Source organism: Apteryx mantelli, chromosome 2, assembly GCF_036417845.1.
Source record: "Apteryx mantelli isolate bAptMan1 chromosome 2, bAptMan1.hap1, whole genome shotgun sequence".
In the NCBI taxonomy this organism is placed as follows: domain Eukaryota; kingdom Metazoa; phylum Chordata; class Aves; order Apterygiformes; family Apterygidae; genus Apteryx; species Apteryx mantelli.
The window spans coordinates 2,773,400-2,792,837 of record NC_089979.1 but is presented as its reverse complement, the minus strand read 5'-3'; the positions used below and the strand labels follow the sequence as shown (position 1 = coordinate 2,792,837).

The window sequence follows — 19,438 nt, the reverse complement described above, 5'->3', positions numbered from 1 at the left end:
CTTTCCCTTGCTCGGTGGGGATGCTCCTTTTGCTAAAGCCTGTGTAGTCTCCCTGTGTCTTGGTAAGCACTGTTAGCATGGAGTGGGTAGAGTAAGAACCCAGCTGGGCAGATAGTTTTCCCTTCCTGCTCTCACCCATGACATGACTAGGAGGAAGAGAGGGACAGCTGATGCCTTTGGATGGCCAAATGGGCCAACCCACAATCTACCTTCTTCTTAGAAGAACTGGATTGCTTTTAAGAATTGCATTGCTTTTCAAATTTGGCCTCTTAACGGAGGGGCTGAATTGTGATCTTACAGTGTCGCTTCACTGGAAATCACCTGCTCTGTTAAATGTTTGCTTTGTCGTTGCTGACTTGAAGTCTGTCAGTATGTATTGACTTGATATTTGCTAGTTCAAAGTGATTTGAGCATTTGGTTGAGAGAAGCACAGATTTACTTTATGTTGTTGATTTTTGCTGGAATGTGCTCACTCACTGCTCTGATAGTTTCTTCCTTTTTTTCCCCCCCCTTTTCTTTTTAAATCTACATGGAAGTTTGAATCCCAAGTAGGGGATATACTTCTGATGGTTTTGGATTTCAGGCCAGGTTTGAGAGATGGTTAGTAGCAATGAGCTGGGGCTAGTGCTGAGTGTATCTGGGCTAAACCTGGTCTGAGTTTCAAGAGAACTTGGAGTCAGTTTACAGGTGATTTATATGGAGTTTACAGAAGAAGAGGGCTACTAAGAGACCTCGCACTACAGGAGCGGAGCAATGCTGGATTTGTTGTTAAGGTGAGAGATGTGAATGAAGATTGGCATTCCACCATGCTGTACGCTGTGCGCAGTTAACTAAGAGAGAATCCCATCAGCAAAGGAACTGATTGGTGTGCGAACAAATGTAGGTAAGGAATCGGAGAATGGAGCGATAGGAAGCCTCTTTGAGTGCTGCGCTTCTAGGAGAGACAGCAGTTGAATACATCAAAAGAAGACAGGTAGCGCACAAGGTAATAATAGAAGGTTTTAGCTCAGCATAATAAGCAGTCAGCGCAGCGTCCCACTTCCTTAGCGGCTGTCTGCAGATCCAGCTGTCTGTAGATCCAGCAGGTATCTTGGTAGACGTTCACAGCTGAGAGCTTTCTCTGCTGAGTTTCCGCTGTAATGCTGTGGAGTCATTCAGGTCTTTAACTCATGGTGAACTTCAGGAGGTGCGAATTGCCACGCCGCAGGTCTGCGACTCTCCCCTGCGAGCCAAAGCCAGAGCGCTCTGCACAGCACTGGCAGTGACTCTTCTGCAGGCAAATGCTGCATCACTCTGTATCTCTTTGTCTGAAGGGAACGTGGGAGAGGAACATGATCAAGTGCTGGGAGCCTAAAACATTGTGGGATTCACTGCTTCGGCATGAGTAATATTGAGCCAAACTCACCCTTCGGTGCAAGGGCAAAAACAGCACTAACATTAACCAAGTGGCCCCAGGAATGATACCAGGGCTGAGGTTAGACTCTGGTCTTCAGCCTGTGTGCTGAAATTAAAGACTCACTATGTGCAACTGGGAAGCTGTGTCCCCAGCGGTTCCTAAGGGTTTTGATGCTTATTTTGAGTTTGCAGTGTTTAGTGCCTTGTTGCCATGAAGGCAGCTCAGCAAGCGTGACAGCTGCCCTATTACCCAGTCATGGCTTACTGCTCCGTTAAAGGAGGTGTGGATTTAAGCCAGGGCACCAGGGTCTTCCCCATTCCCCTTTCCAGTTTGCTAAGTGCTTGGAAAACAGCTGCCAGACTTGGACAGAATATGCGGATTTGAGGCGTGCTCAAGAGCATCCAGGGCCAGAAATGTGAAAGAAGGGGGTCGGCGGTGCCTCTCTGAGAGGCTCTTTGCTGTGTTAAAGCAGGATGGCTGGTACAACGCAGGCACAGGCTGACGTGAGCGTGGAAGTGTGTGTGTGTGTTCATGTGTGCGGGAGGGGATTGTGTGTCATAGCCGTTTGGCATGGTATCTCCACACTAATCGAGAATGGAGGTGAACTCTGCAAGAGGGCTGGAGTTGCTTCTCAAGGAGAAAAGGCCGAGGGGAAGGAGGATAATAGTCTTCAAATGGGTACAAGGCAGCTGAGGAAAGGAAGGGAGCAATCTGCTTTCTGTGTCTGCTGGGGATTGGACTTAAATTGCAGTGAGAGAGATTTAATTTAGACACAAGGGAAAACATTCCAGCTGCAGGGATAGTTAAGCACTGAGAGCCTCCATCAGTGGAGGCTTTGTAGAGCAGGCTAGGAATGGTTTATATAACTTCGAGGCAGGCGAATGGGCGAGATGAGCTCTTCATATCTCTTCCCACCCTGTAGTCTGTAATTCTGTATTCCAGATCACCTCTGTGTCTGCTTCTTGCTATGTAAAGGAGATCAGTATGGCAGAGGTTTGGCATAAACACATTATTGAGGAGTAGAGCAGGATGAAGGCTGATAGGGAAGCCTTTATGGATTAGGACATGTATTTGAAAATATCACAGGAATTCTCAGACTAGGAGGCCAGGACCAACAAATGGATAGTCCAGCTTGCCTGCTTACAGTATCCAGCTATAACTGTTGGTCTGCTATTATTTTATTTTTATGATATGTTACTTGGACCACCGTGTCATCTGGGAGTCTTAGCTATGGAGCACGACTTCCTCAGTCTACTCCGTGCTGATCGGGCCAGAAAACCAGCTCAGCCCAGCCCAAAATAGCTTCCAGTTGAAGTACCTGAGAAAAGATAATGCGTGGATCTAGGCAGGTGTGGGAGCACATGTAAACAACGTGAGGGCATTAGTCACCACAATCTGAAGTAAGTCAGGGCACATCTGCTATTGTCAGGATTTTTTTGTAGGCACTGCGACAAGCAGAGTTTTAAAGAGGAGGTTTAAAGAAAGAACATGAGATAGCTTTCTAGATGTTTTGGGGGAACTTCTCCCAAGGCAGAGGACAGCGTGGGAGACATCACAAAGGTGCTCATTTGAAAATGGTAACAAGTGGGTGATGGAGGCTGGTTTCATGGGCTCATCAAGGGTGGGAGTTAACGTGTCAGTGCTAAATGAGATTATTTGCCTTTTCAAAATATTTCAGGGACTAGCCAAGTTGTATTCAAAGCCCTAGAGAAGAGGGAACCAGGTGATCTGTCGAGTGTTCTGCCTAGCTTTCTAGTATCATTCTGCTCTCATCTCTCTCGATAGTACTTAAGCCTGGAAAAGCCTTTTTAGGTAATTTTGGCAGGCCACTTTACCGCTGAGTCCTGTTGTACCCTGCCTAAAGGCTTAGGTTGCCCTTGAATTGCCATGCAATGAGACATGGAAATTAAGTCATTATGATTTTTTAGCAACAAATGTCTGCTCATTTAAAACAAAATTGAATTAGTTTCTGAAAGACTTGTGCTCTTAACACTTTTGCTCTCTGTGAATAACTGAGTGGACAAATTTATGGGCAAGATTTTGGCAGTAATGGCATTTATAAGCAAAAATGGGCAATGCACGTGGAAAACAAGTGTCAGATTTGTAATTATGAGTATTTGAGCCCCAAACTTCCCTCTAAAAGTTTGGGCTGTCTAAGCAGGAAGCTGACATGATATTGTGCATGCTAGTATTCAGTCAAAACTAACTCTGCTTGTGAAGTTGACTGCTCACAAGCTAGCCCTACTAACCGGAAGGATATACAGAATATATTCAGTAAATCCATGAAAGCAAAATGACTGCTCATCTCCCATAAGCAAGGAAATGCTCTCATTTTTCTTGACAAATTGTTCTTTTTCCTTCTTTAAATATGACAATCATGTCTGTCATCCTCCAGATAGGGAATATCTTACTACTGGGGCCAATTTTAATCTTGTTTATGTCAATGTGGTACTCTTGTAAATCTGGGGACTGTTACAGTTTTACTTCGCGGTCTCTCAGCCGTGAATGAGATGAGCATCAGGGCCAGAATCTTATTCCTTTAATGCCACTTTGAGATCACTGTCCCCTGTAGAGAAAAATAGGACCAAGGCTCCCCGGTAATCAGCTGTGCCTGTACAATTCTGTGTGCTGTGCTGGGTGGGCAGAAACGTGCCTGATCACATGGGCACTTCAGATCGCAGCTAGAATAAAGCTGTCATTATCATCATAACAGCATACAGCATCTGTGGGACGCCCACTAATCAGATCATGTGTTAAATGGCTGAAATCCCTAGGCCTCTTTTTCAGAGGCGAACTCTAGCCAATGAGGCCCTGAAAGCCTTGGAGGACAGATAATGAGCTGGAGACATTTACATTAAGGCTTTTGGTTCAAATCTAGTTTGGGTCAGAAGCCATGACCAGTGCAGAGGTCTTCAGTGTTTGAACCGTGAAAGAGGAGAAGCTCCTCCAGGGTCCTAGAGGAGGGCAATCATAGCTATATGCAATAATTAAAGGAATGAACTAAGGCAGAATTTAAGAGCTGTTTTAGGGATGACTTGTGCAGGCTTGGTGCAAGTGTTCATTGCTCATGCTTTGGATGGAGCTTTTTCTTAAGGGCTAGTCTTCAGCGGGCAGGGGTGCTGGTAGGGGAAAGTGAAGGCAGGCATTTGTTGCCCATGGTACTAGGCAGTAGGATGATATGAGCATCTTCGGCAGAAATCTTCCTCCAGACACCATGCTTCTGCATGGTCTCAGATGTTCTCCCACTCCTCGGTCTGGTCTCTCCCAAGGGCAGGATGCACAGATAGAGGGAAAGCAAGCGTTGCCCGTTCTGTAGGGAGAGCTGTTGGTCTGGCATTGCTCACCAACACAACACTTACAGAGTAAAACAAACAGCGGGCTGTTTTGGAATAATTTGGTGAAATGCTGTCGCCTGGCATGGAACCAAGACGCTGCTTAAATCAGGATAAACACAGTCTGGATTCCCCCCTCATTTTCCATTTCTAGTCTTCCATGGCCTTATTTTTTTTTAACTTTGTAGAAGTCTTACCACATTTTGCTGTAAAGTGCTGAGCGCTGCTGCTATAAAGTTAGTAAAGCTGAGGGCACATGTTGTGAAACCAGGCCAAGATGGCTAATGCAAGCACTGGCATGCCAGTTAATTACCTGCTTTGACTTGGTCATCCTCTGTGTAGTAGGGAGAAGGGACAGTCCCAAGTACTAAGGAATGCTAAAGGAAGCTCATTTTTAGTGTAGTTAGACTCAGAGCACGTCTATAGTGTTTAAACAAAAAAAAAAAGGCCTAGAGCAAAGACTCAGGCACTGTCCTGCATATCCTGTGGTTGTCCACACTGTTTAGTTTTTGTGATGCTCTGGCTCTGTCTGAACTTGTGCCAGCTAGCAAAGCCCAGGTACGATCCAGGGGATGGCACGATCCATGGATGTTCCACTAGGCGGTATGGACAAGACCACTTTGTGCTGAACTGTGAATCTGTATGAACATTAGCTATATCGCATCACTTCATCTCAGGGCCACAAAATGGGTTCTGAACAGTTTTATTTTCTAGGATAGGCGTAGCAAGATAGAGCTTTGCCACTAATCCCAGGGCATGTAACAGTGCTTTTGCAAGCAGTCTGATTAAGGTGCACTTTAGCCTCAGCCATCTCTGAAGGAAAGAGAGCATACCCTTAGAGGGATAGGACATTTTGATTATTATCGGCTTTATTTTGGAAAATGATTCTGTTTTCTCTTCTAAAATGTAAGATATGCTTTAACGGGAAAGACTGGAACAGAAAATTTTACAGTATGCGTAAAAAGCAAGGATGTAAAAAATAGGTACTCCGTCTGGCCAGCTAACAAACAGTTAAGCCAAAAGCTCTCCCCTCTCTGTCCTCCATACCTCCACATTTTAATATTGCACAACAGAGAATGCGATACTAGTGCTTGATTGTCCTGATGTAGCCCTAGGAATCCCCTAAGGCATTTACAAACGTCGAGAGATCTAAGCTGAATTAAGCTCTGCAAGAGAGAGGAAAAAGTGGTATTATTCTATTCCATTTCCAGGGGGTCAGAGTAGGCCCCCGAGAAGTTAAGGCCAGTGTTTTCAATTTAAAGTACATGGCTTGAGTGGGCTTTGAAAAGATTGGCCTAAATGACAGAGCCACGCAGGTACAGTTGACCTGCGGACAAGCTGGGAATAGACCCCAGCGTTCCTCACTTGCAATCCCCGTGTTCAGCGGTTCTCAAACCGTGCTTTACACAGGGATGCAAAGTGACTCGCAGCCATTCGGCAGACCCATATTGAACAGTGATTTCAATAGTTCTGCCGGGCAAAGTGCCATGGGAAAAGGGGGGAAGGGTGCTAACACATAGTGTATTTTAGGCAATGACAGTGGGCTGTTTATTGAAAATGTTTGGGAACAGATAGCTGGGTAGGAAAAGAATGGTCCTAGGAATTAATATGGGCCCAATCCAGCTTTCCTTGATGTCAGGACTACAAGCGGAGACCCTAAGAGTACAGTCCGGTAGTTCGGAGACAAGTAGGGAGCTGATCATCGTGTTGGCACCTGACAGGTAGAGAACGCACACCCTGTTCCTCCTTTCGACTCCTGTAATGTTCAGCTAGACTGGAGGAAGTCCTCCCGACGATTCTTGTTAACGAACAGCTACGTGACCGCTCCTCAGCCCTGAGAGCGTTATCAAAGCTGTTTACTGAACACAGATTGCCATGTTTTTGTCTTGAGAGCAGACTCAATACAGAGTGAAGAGTTAGCAATTGTTAATAAATAGTGGCACATTAAGACGTCTCTCTGGGTGATTTCTGTGTGCTGTAATTATAAGGAATTGCCTGTTTGACTGGCCAAATTATATAAAAGGGGCCCTCAGCTCCACAAGTGCATTTCCAATAATGGGTGGCTATTAGCTGTGACACGAGGAGCCTATAGTTATGGTGCAAAGGAAACATGAGGAGGTAATAGTCCTTTGAACCTGTCTTGAAATGACATGGGTTGAGCTGAGGAGGATGTCGCTTGCCCCAGAAGGAGGTTGCAAAGAGATTATTTATTAATGACACTGCTAAGGAATTTTCATCCGAAGATCTCGAAGGACTCCTCAGAGGATGGAAGCATCCTGGTGCTTCCTCACTTCCCCCGCTTTAAGTTGAGTGGACACAGCAGTGCCTCTGCAGGTTCCAGCCTAAACAGCCCTTTCAGCTACAGCCTGATCCTGCCTTCACTAAGTCTCTGCCTCTGCCAGTATTATGGGGTCCCCCCCTTGCTGGTGTCCTGCTTTTCCTCTCTCCCCTTCCCCCATGGGATTGATATTGGTGCATGTCTGTGGATTCTCTCCTCTGGTAGCGTAGGTTGAAATGTCTGTGGGGCTGCAGCAGATCTGTGGTAATTAGGGAGTGCAAGGAATGCCTCTTCTGGGAGTGAAAACTGAGCTTCCCCTTTAGATGCTCCATCTGTATCTAGAATTTCACTGTGGGCCTTAGCAACTGGCATGCCGCAGTGTGCCAGGATGGCTGGATGTCAGTCCTAATTTCATTGATTACTGAGTGATGTTCAGAAGAGTGACGGGGTGAAAACAGCACCTGCTTATTCAACAGATCCGCTCTCTGCATGTGCGCTCGCCTCACATCTGCTCGTTCCGCTGGCAAATCCAAGGCTTTGCTCCTATTAGCTCCGCAGAGTCCTCAGAGGTGGACACACACATCGGCAGCAATGTTGTTAGCTAAGGTGTGTCATAAAGAGCCTGGTTCTCACTCAGATGAAGGTTTCGTAGCATTGTTCAGGCGTTACCAAAGGTCCTGGGAGATACTGTATATGGCCCTAGAAGAAAAACCTGGATTGTGTCCCCTTTGGGGCAGCTGCTATCCTTTTTGTTCAGTAGTTGTACTCAGGTGGAGTTCGTGACTGGTGCTTTACCACACTGCTGCAATATGTATATATAAATATACATATATATGTAGTGTGATGGCAATTGTTCAGAAATAGAGCCTTAAAGTGAGAATGAATTAAGGCTCAGATACAAAAGGAATAGATTAGAAGAGAGCCTAAAACAGTTACTATCCAACAGCTGAGCTTCTTCAGCTGACCATGTGAAACTTGTAGACTGCACCAACTGTGGTATAGCAGATATCAATTAAAACAGAGTGAATTCAAGTTTCCTTTTGACTTGCAGCTGGTGTGAGCTGGAAGCGTGTGTATGAACAATGCTCAGCTGATGGGCTGTAGCTGGAAAAAGTACTATAAATGCATTGCACTGAAATCTTGCACTTAGATTTGCACCTGCTTTTTGTTGCCTTTACACTGCCAGGATATTTCAAAGGGCCTGAGCCTGAATGAGAAATACAGAATCTAACCAAATGGGGATAAAAAGTGTTCAGGAGATTTTTGGCAGATGAGAAGAGCACATCCACTTCATAGTCATTCAGTGCTTCTGGGCCATTTTCTTACAAAACGGACATATACTCCTTTGTTCACAAAGTGTTTACTTTTTTGAGTACTGGTGTAAGCATTATTTTCCAGCAATTTTAACATTTCTTTACTGTCTTTCTGCTTTGAAAAGAGTTGTCCAACCATGAACAAAATCAATACAACATGGCTTAAGAAACTGTTCAAGAACTGTGAATAGCCTTTAGTCCAATGGCACAGTAAAACCAGATGTTTCTGAGCAATTTTTGAAGTAAAATACATCCACCTGATCTGACTCTTTTTCAGAATAGTAGTATAAGTCTCACTGGTTTGAACTCATGATCTGTGAGGAGAGGTGAAGGGAGCTGGGCATATGTAATCTCACGGAGAAGAGGTTAAGGGGCAATCTAATCACAGCCTACAAGTACCTGAAGGACAGCTACAAAGATAATAGAACTAAACTCCTTGCTAGTACGAGATGATATAACAAGGGACAAGGGCCGCAAGCTGTAGCTTTCAAGGTTCCTGTGGGACATTAAGAAAAACTTTTTTTTCACCAGATGAATGGTGCGGCACTGGAACAGTCACCAGGGAGATGGGGGTGTCTGTTTTGGGGGGGTTTCAAGAGTCATCCAGTCAAAGCCATGGCTGACCTCGTCTAGTGTACATGATAGTTCTGCTCCAAGCAATAAGCTGAATTAGAGACCTCCAGATGTCCCTTCCAACCAACACTTCTGTAATTCTGTGATTTCATGAGTCTTTTCGTTTCAAATATGCAGGAAGTCAGGCTCAAGGCAACCATTTTGAATAACAAACACATTTGGGAAAACAAACAAAGCCAAGCACCCCAAATTCCAAACCTGTGCCTCTGTATTTAATTTGGGAGCAAAAAAAAAAATAGTTTAATTTTTCAGTGGCTTTATTAGTATGATGTTGTACCTATAAAGAGTTTGTTCAGCCTTTCTCAGTATCGAGGATGGAAAAAGCAGAAAGAGCAGCTTGATTGTAAGGTCTCAGGCAAACTGTGTGGCATTAAGAAATACCAGTTTTTGACTTCGTTCTAATTGGAGCTTGTTTGACCCTAGAGCCAGAGCAGGGTAATGGAACAAGCATGACTCAAATGAAGTCAATTTTCACAGTGCTGTATGGAAACTAAGAAAAGGAAAGAGAGAAATACAGAGCATGTGAAGGGAGAAGAGCTGGAGAGGCATTAAGAGCAAGAATAAAAAGGCAAAATATGTCATGAATAGTGGCTAGAGAAAGGAAGACAAAAGAGAAAATAGAGAAGGGAAGAGAGGGGAAATAGAAGCCAAGAATAAGACGAAAGCAAAGGGCAATAAAAAAGAGGAGTGTCCTTCTGCCCTGCTAGGCAGAGAGATGGTGTGGTAGGACAGCAAGCAGCCCCAGGCAGTAGCACTCATTATTTCCATCCCAGCTGATGTCATTGATTGCTTCCCTCCTCCCTTGTCACGCTCGGTGACAGAATTGCAGGACTTGCGACTCAGAAAGACCCGTTCTGCTTTTGCGTTGCCCGAGCAAAGGTCTTCTTTCCAGTGTCGCGGGCACATAGCTGCATCCTCATTTCAGGGTGCTTCCAGATGGCACCATTAGCAGTCACTGGGAGGTGATGAGAGACGGGGCAGAGTCTGGGCCATTTGGGACCATCTCCACCAGGGTGGAGACCCTTTTCCTAGCCTGTCCTTTGGCAACAGCCAGTTTGCTCCTCAGCAGTGGTGCTGGGAAACTCCCATAGGACTGCTCTCTCTTGTATCGTGATAGAATACCTTGCTGTCCAAATCAATCTTTCTTCTTCCTCTCTTTCTTCTCCAAGGAAATTTTCCTTGCAAGGTGCAAATCCTACAGCATCCAACCACCTTCTGTCAGGGCGTTTAATTAGTCAGCAGAAATAAAACAAATGATGCTTCTTTTGCCAAAGAGAAAAAGTGGAGGAGGGTTATGGGAAGAAGGGAAGGACAAAGAAACTTCATAACAAAGAAAGAAAACAGAATCCTAACCTTTGTGGGCCTAATCCTTTAGGACATCCTATTCCCAAAGCAATGATCTCATGCTCTTGTTGCAGCCAGTGGTTCTTATAGTTATCCACCGTTGTGATGCCAACAGAAACCCCATCAGGACTGGACAAACCATTCCTTCTCTCTAGGGAGAAGTGGTGAGTTTCATTGTGTTTCCTCAGATACTGGCCACTGGTTTTGTGAAAGTTTGGCTGAAGGATGAAGGCGGGAGGTGCAGATCTGGGTCTTTTCTGAAGAAGGGGCTGCAGATAGGTATTAGCTACTACCTGCTGGTCTGGCTTGCCAGTTGGTGGATTGGCATTTTGTGTATGGCCTGGCTAGCCAGCAGTTGACCCAGGAACAGTCCAGTGCATCCAACCTCTGGCTTAACTGATGGAGGATTTAGGAGAGGGTTGTGGCTAATGTAGAAAAGGGGATAGGGAAGAGGGTGAAAGAATTTGAGGTGGTGTTGGAGGTGGGAGGGAGGTTAGAGAGGATATGGAGGGGAGGGAAGCTAGTGTTACTGTGTTGGGAATATAGGGATGCAGCTTACTCATCTACTGAAATCCAAACTCTGTTTCTTCGGTTGCTCTCAGATGGTTTAGAACTGAGTTACATTTTGGGTTTTTTGCTTTAATGGAGCTCCTCCCCCACTTTTATCCAGTTACCCTTGAAGAGTCATGAAACGAGACCTGCTTAAATCAAATGTCACAATCGATGCTCATCCCAGGCCACCATTTTTCTGTGTGTGATGTGAACTCATATTGCCCAACAGAGGGATCAGCGAGAGAAAAAGGGCTGGAGTGAGTTTGGAGCGAGCGAGCAGGGAGCAATCCCTGTCTGAGGAGCTTGTGCTTCCCAATGCGTTTATCAGAAACGTACATGTCTGAAGTGGGACTTGCGTTCTGCAGGGGGGAAACAAAGCACAGGGAGCAAGGGAGAAATCTGGCTTTGTGTAGGAGACTGCATCCATTTCTGCCATTTTCCACACTAGTGTCTGACTAAACTAGAGACTTCTGTTCCCAGAAGAAGGACTCATCCTCATTTCATTTTGTAAGCAGAAGAATGCAACATTTCAGTGCTCAGAGCATCTGGAATGTGTCCAACTTCAGTTTTTTGATGGAAGATGTACTGAAATGTTGATATTTTCTTTGATTTTTTTTTTCTTTGTGTTTACCTCGTTCCTGAAAAACTGCTTCTGATCTTCCACAAATATTTGGCAGAAGTAAATGATCTGGGCAGGAATGGAATTTCATGAGTTGATGTTAAAAATTGCAGTGATCCAAGTCTCCATAGAAGTTGAGAGTAAGAGTCAATGTGCGAGCTTAAACATTTTCCCAGAACACTTCAGGAAGCTGTAGGTGGGGGGAGATGCAGGTCCCGGCTGGATTGGTGAGGCTCATTGCTGTTCTTCTGTTGTTGTTCTTGGTCTTCTGCACAAATGCTGGAAGTTAAAAGAATTAAGATACTGCCTGAAATCGAGTCTCATAATTTCAGCAAGTTGATTTAGGCTCAGAATCCAGACCTTTGGTACATATCTCTGGTGGTGGGGTCAGCCAGTTTCAAGCTTCCTATTTCACAGAGCCAGCTCAAGGAAGTTGTATAGGTGTGTTTGGATAATGATGTGTTAGAGCTAATATGGTCAGTAGTGAGGGGACATTGCAGAGGGAGACCACCACACCAAAACAGTGCTTGGCTTCCAGCCTGCAGCTGATTTGTAACCAGTCAGCTCAGAGTGAAGAACCCTGAATCTGCCTATGCTCCTCTGGGTTTATATCCCCAGTTGTGCATTCATGCCTTTGAATGCATCACTAAATTTTGTCTCAGATCCTTTAAGCTCTTGGGCCAACCTTCCCAGTAGCTCTTGTGGGGTTCACTGCAGCAATATTGTGAAAGTTGTGTTCATCATTAATTTCCCCAATGAGATTCAAAATGTGAGAGGTGCCCTTGGTCAAAATATGGAAGTAAGGAAGATGCTCCCAAGCCTTTTCAAACTTCAGGGACAGTTCAGCTCAAATCCCGTGATATCAGGATTGCTGTCTTTCGTTCATGGTGGGCACTATGGAGTAAACCTGTACTGATGGTGGGCCTTGAGTATCAAATACTTTGCAATGGACACATACTTGCTTTGCCCATGTGTTGAGCTGGCCAGATGCCATATAAGCATAGCGCTGAGCCTTGCCAAATATTTTGCTTCGCAGAAGGCTTAGTAGCCTGGAACAGGGCTGCAGTAGCCTCAGATTCATGGCTTCCTGATGACTGGAGGTTCAGGTTGAACAACCTCATCTCTGCCAACAAAATGGTGTGGACAAGTCCTTAGAGGACTGCCTGTTCCATTCCCAAATTCATGCATAATTGCATTTTTTTCTCTATGCCAAGCCCTTGCTATGTCAGAAACTGTCTCATCTCCATAGCTCTAGCAATAGGTGTTGATACTGCGCCAATCTAATAACAACCTTGACTGTGCTCCCACACCTCTGCACACTGCATAATCACTCTAAATAGAAGGTTCTCTTATGTCTCCTGCACTGTGGGTCTCTGCTTCTCTGTGTTCATGCCAGCAGACATCATTGACATGGAAGTGAGAAACATGCTGGATACAAAGCCTGCAGCAGAGAAAACCAGTTGGGCCCTGGATACTCACGCTAAACTAAGAGAAGGGGGAGTTTAGCCTTCAGTGATGAAGAGACCTAGATTAGGAGGAGAGTGGTTATTCTTGACATTGCAAAAGCTGATGACCAGCAAATTCTTTGTTTTCAGACAGCAAAAGAGAACCGTTCCACAACTGCAATTCCTCTCAGGGCCCTGCGTCTGAATAAATGCTCTATGCAGTAGTGAAAGAATGATGAAGTGATGGAGTGAGAGTGGTGAAGTAATGGATGTTATGACTGAATGCTGGGTTCCTGAGGAGGATGTTTATATATTTTTTTCTTTGCTTGCTTCATCTCCTCCCTTACCAGATGGATGTTTGTAGTCAGTGGAAGATTTTCACCTTCTTTTCATCCTCCAAGCTTCAGCAACAGCCGTTCCCAGAAGAGCTCATTTGTAATTGTTCTAGTGTGGGCACTGCCTTCTCCTATTGCCTCATTAATTATCTCAGAAGTTTCACACTGAATATGAAGGCCCATGCTACCTGCACTTTTTACACACCTGTCTTGCCATGAATATCACAGTTGTTACCTCGGACTTAACGCTGATGTGTACCAGAGCAGAATCAGGACCAAAGAAAGGCTGGGTCAACCAGAAATACATTCTGGTCTTATATTTTCTTTATTTGTATGTTCAGTGTGATGTGAAGGTCAGGTGAGTTGACACACAATTAGGAGGAAAGTCATTGCCCTAAAATTGAGCTGGTAGCATTTGCTGAGCATCTTTTTTTTAATGTCTTATTTTCTCTCTTTCAGAACATGGAAAAGGTGCTGGTCCCTTCTGTCACGTTAATTGTAGGCTGTGGAGTATCTTCGCTGACACTTTTGCTGTTGATTATCATTTATGTCTCTGTTTGGAGGTATGACATTCATTCTTCTCTCTTCTTGTTGGGAAAAGCAACTGTCTCTTGATCTAGCTGGATCCTGCAGGTTTTGTTCTCCTCTTTTAGGTGCTTGGTGCATGAGGACAGACTGTTTTGTAATGAATGGGTACTGCAGAAAATCATTATGGTGGCTTAGTTGGCATTATCCTTTCCTTTTAGTGCCAGAGAAATTAGTACAGTGAAATTAGTGCCTTGACCCCTTGTAGTCACATTGTTCCATTTTCAAAAGCTGCATGCTGTTTTAGATGCCTTCATATACCCCAGGAAACCTTGTTCTCGGAGAGGTGGACATTCATTGCCTTCTGACAGGCAGGTTGCCTTAAGGTATTCCATGTTGGATCTCTGATAAAATCAAAGGGTCCAGGATTCTTTATGAAAACATCTGGCCTGAAGAACTGACAACACTTTTCAGGAGCTTAAGGTTGTTAAACCTCATGGTTTAACTAACTCTCAAATCACTTAGCTACATTCTGCCTTTAGCTTCAAATGCGTATGGGATTCTTCACTACTTCCCGTTGCAGAGAGCTCCTGTACACCTGCAAGCAGCTGTCAGCTGCAACCTTGGAAAGAGCTGCAAAATTTGTGGAGGCAGAAGTGATTTATTAGCAAAGTTTGTTTGAACCAGAGTCCACATCAGCCCAGGCCCTTTTTGGTGGACTGTACAAGCACCGAGAATCGCAGGTATTCATGGGATTCTCCCTCTGTACTGCTTTAAACAAGGCTCGAGTTTGCACTACAGAGACCTGTGCCTTTCCTAAACCCATGACAAATATACTGAGAGCTTCATGACACCAAGCTAAACAAAACAAGGAAAATCAGAACTATGTGAACTACTGTGAAACTGAAATGCAATGGCTACAGAAAATATACTCTTAGGAACCTGTTGGTGACCCTTTTGTGCGATCAGTCTGAGACTCTTATTTTGTCAGGTTTTTCGTCTTTGTAGGGAGGAAAGAGTAAGTTCAGTTCTGAGTTGTGAATCAAGATCACTTTTCCTTCCATTTGATGGAGACAGAAAAAGAGAAAAGAGACAAGACAGTAAAAATGAGCAAAAATGTGTCTTTTTGTTGATACTCTGACACTGCATAGTGACTAGTTAATTATAGCAAGTGCTCTGAGCTGAGGACTAGTCATAACATTAGCTAGAACTCAAGTTTTTCTGCAGCTGTGGTGTCATTGGGTCTGCTCAAGTCCTTTTCCTCTCCTGGTTTTCTTCAGGCTGGGTAGGCACTTGTTTCTGTTGGGATGGTGACTTAGAGTTCCACTGGCATCAGGATCAAGTGGAAACTTTGGAGAAAGGAGTGAAAAGCAAGATAGTCTGCTGGTCATTTGTTATAGCCTTATACTCACTTTCTTATCAGAAACATGTTCAGGATCAGAAAACTAAGTTCAGACATTAGGTTGAATCAGATATCTGCTTTCTGTTTGGAACACGTTGGAGTAGTTTAGAATAACATGATGTATTACATTTATTTCAGGATTGTGCTCCTCAATATTTATTGTTTTTTTATCTTAGGCATAGCTGCTGGACATGAGTGTGCTGTCCTGTTAATGATCTCGGGAGCATCATATTGAAGTTAATGTTATCTCCTGGCTCCCACTTGATTTTGCCCTATATGTTATACAGTCTATCCATTCTTGTAGCTACAGACAGAAATCTGGAGGAATTCCCAGGAGTAGGATCAGCTGTATTATTCTGGCTGTTGTTGCTAAAGTGCAGGAATTCTGTCAAAGTGGTCTTTTTTCACTGCACAGGAGAGAAACTTCTTGTCAGAACAGTGTCCTATCCGCGTGGTCTTCTGTGGGGAGCACCCACTGAAACTTAGCTGTTTTGAGGAGCTTTGGCTGTGAAATTTCCCATTCAGACCTTTGGACAAAGGCATCTGGAGCATGTATACATAGGCTCAGCTTGAATATGAACCTGTTCTAATGAATGGATTCACTGAGGCTGACAATTTGGAAATTTTCCCAGAGTTTTGCCCAGCTAGAGTTTGTTTATACATGGGAAGCAGAAAAAGAAGGAGAAAAAAAAGAAAAAAAAGAGAGAGGGAAAGGAACATGTTAAATAAAAGGGGGCAAAGTAAGAGGGAGGTGATCCCAACTTTGGGCTGGATATCAGAGAGGAAATGAATTTACCCTCTGCTTCTCATTCAAAACCCCAATAATGATTGCTTATTAGTGGCGTCTTCTCAGCCATCAGTATAACCGGTATGAGCTTTTTGATGCAAGCAATCCCTTCAGATGCAGCCAGCTTGGCAGAATCTTATTTTAAACTGGATGTTGTGGCTGTTTGGTGGTTGTTGGTGGCCTGCTGGTGGACTCGCTCCAGTTTCCAGTAGACAGATGGTTGCAAAAGCACTGCTACGGATGGTGCATCCCTGCCTTTATTAGCAATCTTGACAGAGAGGTCAGTGACCCAGTGGGCTGTAGAAATGGACTGACCTTGTTACCTCTGGGCAGTGACTCTCCTAGGTCACAGTTGGAGAGACAATCTGTGTGGGGGCCATGTGCTCCACCACTCGTGTGGAAAGGAGGGCAAATTCAGAGAAAGATCTATCCACTTGAACACTCACTTGAAAATGAAAAGCAGGGAGAAAAGGAATTGCTGATAGGTCAGAACATGTGAAGTGGCTTAGTACCATACCTACCCTAGCTCTGGTCTGTACAGGAGGTCCTTGCAAGCAACTCTTGACATGGTAGCTTTTCATGAGTATCCCCGTGTGTTTTCCTTCCCTGAACTCAACACAGTTCAACAGCCTCCAGAGGCGGAGGGACCTTTCCATAGCCTGGAGATGAATGCTCGCTATTGAATAGCTCTTCCACCACTTCTCTCATCAGCCAGTCAGCATGTGGGGCAACTGCAGACCTTTCTCACTGGTAGTAGATGAAGGAATGCCATATTGCTGAAAGATATCAGTGTGAGCTTTTCCCACTCCCTGCCCATCAAGGCTGAGGACTGATTTAGTGGTTGTCAGTGAGCTCTCAAGGGACTTTTGTTCCTGTCTTTGCTTTAAATTCCAGTAGCTCTGCTTTTACTTGAAGATGCTGAGACACTCTGTGGTCCTGTTGAGAGATAGCTAAAATGAGTAAGGAGAGAAAAGTGTGTATATGCACAGACTGAGAGAGAGAGTGAGTCAGTGCTTGTGGAGAGGAAGGGAGTGTAATGGGGATGGAGAGCCAGACTGCAGGGTTTTCCCACATTCTCCATCTGTCTCAGTTTGCACAGGGCTTCCCCACGTCCCACAAGACCCAGGCCAGAGCAGAAGTTCTCTAAATTTTGAGTGAGAGTCTTCCCCAGCTTTGGCAGCTGAGCACAGCATTATTTGACAAGTAAGAAGAGTGTCCTTGTAGCAGCAAAGGAGTGGTGACACAGCACTCTAGAGCATCTCTGCCTTTGCTGCAGATCTTCCTCTGATACAACCTATAAATGCCTGTGTATTTTCTCTACCTACTGTGTCTTTTTTGGCCAGGTGGTCTGGATAGTAATGGTGATTTCTTTGGATAGTAATGGTGATTTCTTTCGGTGGAGCATCTCTGTGATGGAGAAGAGGAGATGCAAGGAAGAAAGCAAGCATGTCAGGAGGCCATATTCCCTTAACAGGGAACTTCTGACTGAGCTGAAACATGAGAATGAAATGTCTGGGAGATGGAAGCCAGGTCAGGCTACTGAGGAGGAGTGTGGGAGAATTGCCCAGGAATGCAGAATTGAATTAGGAAGATCAAACCTCAGCTGGAATTGAAACTGTCCAGAGATGTGAAAGGCAACAAGAAGGGTTTCTATAGGTACATTGGCAGCAAAAGGATGAGCCAGGAAAATTTTGGCTCAGTGTTGAATGGGGAAGGTAGCCTAAGGGACAAGGGCATAGAAAGGTACTCAGCGCCTTTTTTACCTTGGTCTACTGGCATGGTTTGCTCCCAGGCAAGGGACCCAAGTCCCTGTACCTAGTGGCAGAGTCTGGGAAAGAAAAGTGCAGCAGAGGAAGAGAGAGCTGAGAACCATTAAGTAAGTTGGACATTTACAAGTCTATGGCACCGAACTGGATGCATAAAGGGTGTTGAGGTAGCTGGCTGGTGTTACTGTGAAGACACTCTCTGTCATTGGGGGAGGTTTGTGATGACCTGAAGAAGGCAAATGTTACACCTGTCTTTAACAGGGACAAGGAGGATGATCCAGAGAACGACTGGTTGGTCAGCCTACCCTCAGCCCGTGGGAAGATTAAGGAGCAAATAGTTATGGAGGCCATTTCCAGACAAAATGATGGACAGGAAAGTGATTGGGAATAGGCAGCACAGATTTATTGAGGGCAAATTGTGCCTGACCACACACTGTGCCTGCCTTTTGTGAGGACATGACTGGTTGCATGGACAGGAGAGAGCAGCGGGTGTTGTATATTTTGACTTTGCCAAGGTCTTTTACACAGTCTCCCATAGCATCCTAGTGTCCACACTGGGGAACTGTTGACTGGATTGGGGGACTCCAAGGCAGGTTAAAAGCTGGGTGGAATATCAGGCTCAAAGGGTGATGGTCAAAGGTTTGAAGCCTAACCAGCAGCTAATTGCCAATGGCATCTCTCAGGGGTTGATACTAGGGCCAAAACTGTTTAATCTCTTCATTAATGACCTGGACAGTGGGTCAAAATGCAGCCTCGGCAGGGTTTTGAATGACACCAAATTGAGGGGAGTGGCTGATCCGCTGGAGAGCAACACTGTCATTCAAAAGGGCCTCAACAAACTGGAGATACGGGCTGGAGAAATGGTACAACAAAGACAAGTGAAGAGCCCTGCATCTGGGACAGACTAACCACATGAAATAGGACAGACTGGGGACTGGCTGGCTTGGCAATACCTCTACCGAGGAGTCTGTCGGGTCCTAGTGGACAATGGGTTGAACATGAGTCAGCAATAGACCCTTGCAGCAAAGAAGGCCAACCTTATATTGGGCTGCATTAGCAAGAATGTGGCCAGCAGGTCAAGAGAATTGATTGTTCCCGCTACTTGATGTTTGAGGCCACATCTGGAATACCATGTCCAGTTTTGGAGCCCTCCATACAAGAGAGCGATCAACAAATTGGAGCAGGTCCAGTGGATGCTTAGAGAGAGAGAAAACATGATGTACAAGGAGAGACTGAGGGAACAAGACTTGTTTAGCTGGAGAAGAGGAAGCTATTACAGAGGAGTCAAACTATAGATAGATTCATGGCTCGGTACCCTCCAGCTACAAATGGGACAGGATTCAAGTGATCCACAACATTATATTGAGCCCAGTATAGCAGGGTAATTTGGGGTCAGATTGGCTCCCAAAGGAACCAAAGGATAGTTTTGCATGCAGCCAACCCAGTTGCTAGCTGAGCTGGAAGCCTGAGTTTTGGAGTGAATTATGGGGTTGGGGTGAGTTTCAGGCAAAACTACCTGTTAAGTTTCCAAGAGACCCAGGACAAGTTCAGGCTACTTCCAGCTTCCAGCATTGCATCAATGACTCTTTTTCTCCAGAAAAGCATATCTTCAAAGTTCAGGTTTATCTGAAGGTAAAACTCAGAGGGAGGTTAAAATCAAAGTTTTACAATCTCCAGTAGGTCTGAAGCACAGATTTACCCTCGGCCCGAC

At 44.9% G+C, this 19,438-nt stretch overlaps 1 protein-coding gene across 1 annotated transcript in view; it reads left to right on the top strand.

Annotated features, from left to right (window-relative positions):
* ADGRB1 (adhesion G protein-coupled receptor B1) overlaps positions 1-19,438 on the top strand; it is a 206,502-nt gene that overhangs the window by 123,613 nt on the left and 63,451 nt on the right. Inside the window, exon 18 of the mRNA XM_067290107.1 lies at positions 13,707-13,810. Coding sequence (XP_067146208.1) covers positions 13,707-13,810 — 104 coding nt within the window. The remainder of the gene's footprint in view (positions 1-13,706; positions 13,811-19,438) is intronic.